This window comes from Egretta garzetta, unplaced genomic scaffold, assembly GCF_000687185.1.
Source record: "Egretta garzetta isolate BGI_Z169 unplaced genomic scaffold, ASM68718v1 scaffold140, whole genome shotgun sequence".
NCBI classification, from domain to species: Eukaryota; Metazoa; Chordata; class Aves; order Pelecaniformes; family Ardeidae; genus Egretta; species Egretta garzetta.
Window position 1 is genome coordinate 217,383 of NW_009258376.1, and position 1,911 is coordinate 219,293.

Here is a 1,911-nt window from a genome sequence, read left to right on the forward strand (position 1 = left end):
CCAGCGGGGTTAAATCTGCGGAGCCGGGTAATTTTCACGTTACTTTGCCCCCTGTCCCCCCCGCCCCGGCTCCTCACGGGGGATTTCCGTGGTGCTCGGGCAGCCAAGGCCCGAAGGACGCCGTGCCCTGCAGGCCTTTCTGGGGCAGGAACGGCGCCGTCTCATCTTTCTTTCCTCAATCTCTGCCCCGCAGAGCCATGGAGGTCCCCGTGGGGCTCCCTGACGGAGAGCAGCCCCCTGCCTTGGCCGCTGCTGCAGCTCTTCCCGGCCCGACACAGCCCACACCAGCAAAACCAGTACAGATCACGGTACTGAAGGCGCAGGACCTGGTAAAGTTCTTCTGAAAATGTCTCTGCTGGTTTAATCGTAGAATCATAGAATCATTTAGGTTGGAAAAGCCCTTTAAGCTCCCCCAGCCCAACCAGTCCCCTACCCCTGCCATCCCACCACTAAGCCCTGGCCCTAAGCACTGCGTCTGCCCAGCTTTTAAATCCCCCCAGGGGTGGGGACTCGACCCATTCCCTGGGCAGCCCCTTCCAGTGCCTGACAGCCCCAAGGGGAAGGAATTTTTCCTAATGTCCAACCTAAACCTGCCCTGGCACAACTTCAGGCCGTTTCCTCTCATCCTATCGAGAGGAATAATAATAATAATAAACAAGGCCAGAGCGATTCCATGTCACGGGATCCCATTCAAGACCGGGTGCGAGGTGATAAGGCTATGGGCAGGGGCGGTGAGGATATCGGAGACTCAGCAATGCCACAGTGTGGCTTCCTCCTCCCCGCTGATGGCTTGTTCGCAGGGAGCACAGGCTTGTGGCTGGGGTAGCTTGGGGAGCGCACCTCAGCAGCGGTCCAGAGATACCGTGTTGAAATGTATCTCCCTGCTTCCTCTGCCTAAGCGTATGTAGACGGCAGTTTTTTTTAAGCAAAGCGCAGTGAAAATGTGTCTCAGCGAGACAAATGCCTCTAAAAGGACCCAACCTTGGATATGAAGCCAGATTTTAATCTTTTTCATTTTTACAGCGGTTTGAATCGCAATGCAGCCAGTGGGGCGGCCCTAGTTTTACAAAGGCAGTGGTTCCAGTGCGCTTGCAGGGCAAGCCGACGAGCTGGTTCCGATCAGCCCATGACTGCTGTGATTTCCCTGTGCTGCGTGATACACCCAGCTGTCCTTACCATCTTCCAGAGGAACTGGCATTTAGGAGGGAATGCGGAGGAGAAGCTCAGCTACTGCTGCAAGCAGAAAAATGCAAATCCCTGCTTCTGCTCTAGCAGCAGACAAACAAACAAAAAAAAAAAGCAAAAAGCAGACCAAACCCACCTGCCTGGGTTTTTTTTTTTGAGGTTTTTATGTTGTAGTGTTTGAGTACCTCTCACACCAGCAGATTCAGAAATCAGCATCTGAGGCGAGAAGGATAAAGTAAGAGGAGGGAAAACAATGCTGAAAATAATAGACTGGTGATCTGATTGCATCCGGAATATTGCTTTGTGGTTCCAATTGCTCCATCTTAGAAAAGGCTCTGAGAAAAGGAGGGAGGCTTACAAAAGTGCAGTAATAAGCACAACAATATGAAAAAGAAATTCCAGCTATAAGAAGTGTGGAATCTGCTTAATTAGAGGTGATGTAGAGAAGGATGAGAGAGGAGTCTAGGATAATTAATGGTACAGAGAAAGGTTAATTGGATTCTTCTGTTTAGCTGCTCATAGAATATATGCTCAAGGAGACAGTCAGGAGGACTGAAAATTAAAACCAAATCTCTTCTTGTGCAAGAGCCAATATGGAACTAATTACCCCAGCGACACAGGGAGAGGGAGCCGAGGGAGAGGGCGGTGGAGATTCGGCATCCCTGTGGCTCGGACTAAAGAAAAGCTGGGTTTGGGTACAATGGTCCTCGCCTTCAGGGCGGCAGC

At 51.4% G+C, this 1,911-nt stretch overlaps 1 protein-coding gene across 1 annotated transcript in view; it reads left to right on the forward strand.

The window, feature by feature from the left end:
• WDR90 (WD repeat domain 90) overlaps positions 1-1,911 on the forward strand; it is a 61,833-nt gene continuing 59,922 nt past the window's right edge. The window contains 2 exon segments of the mRNA XM_035895625.1: positions 1-27; positions 194-329. Coding sequence (XP_035751518.1) covers positions 198-329 — 132 coding nt within the window. The 5' untranslated portion in view covers positions 1-27; positions 194-197.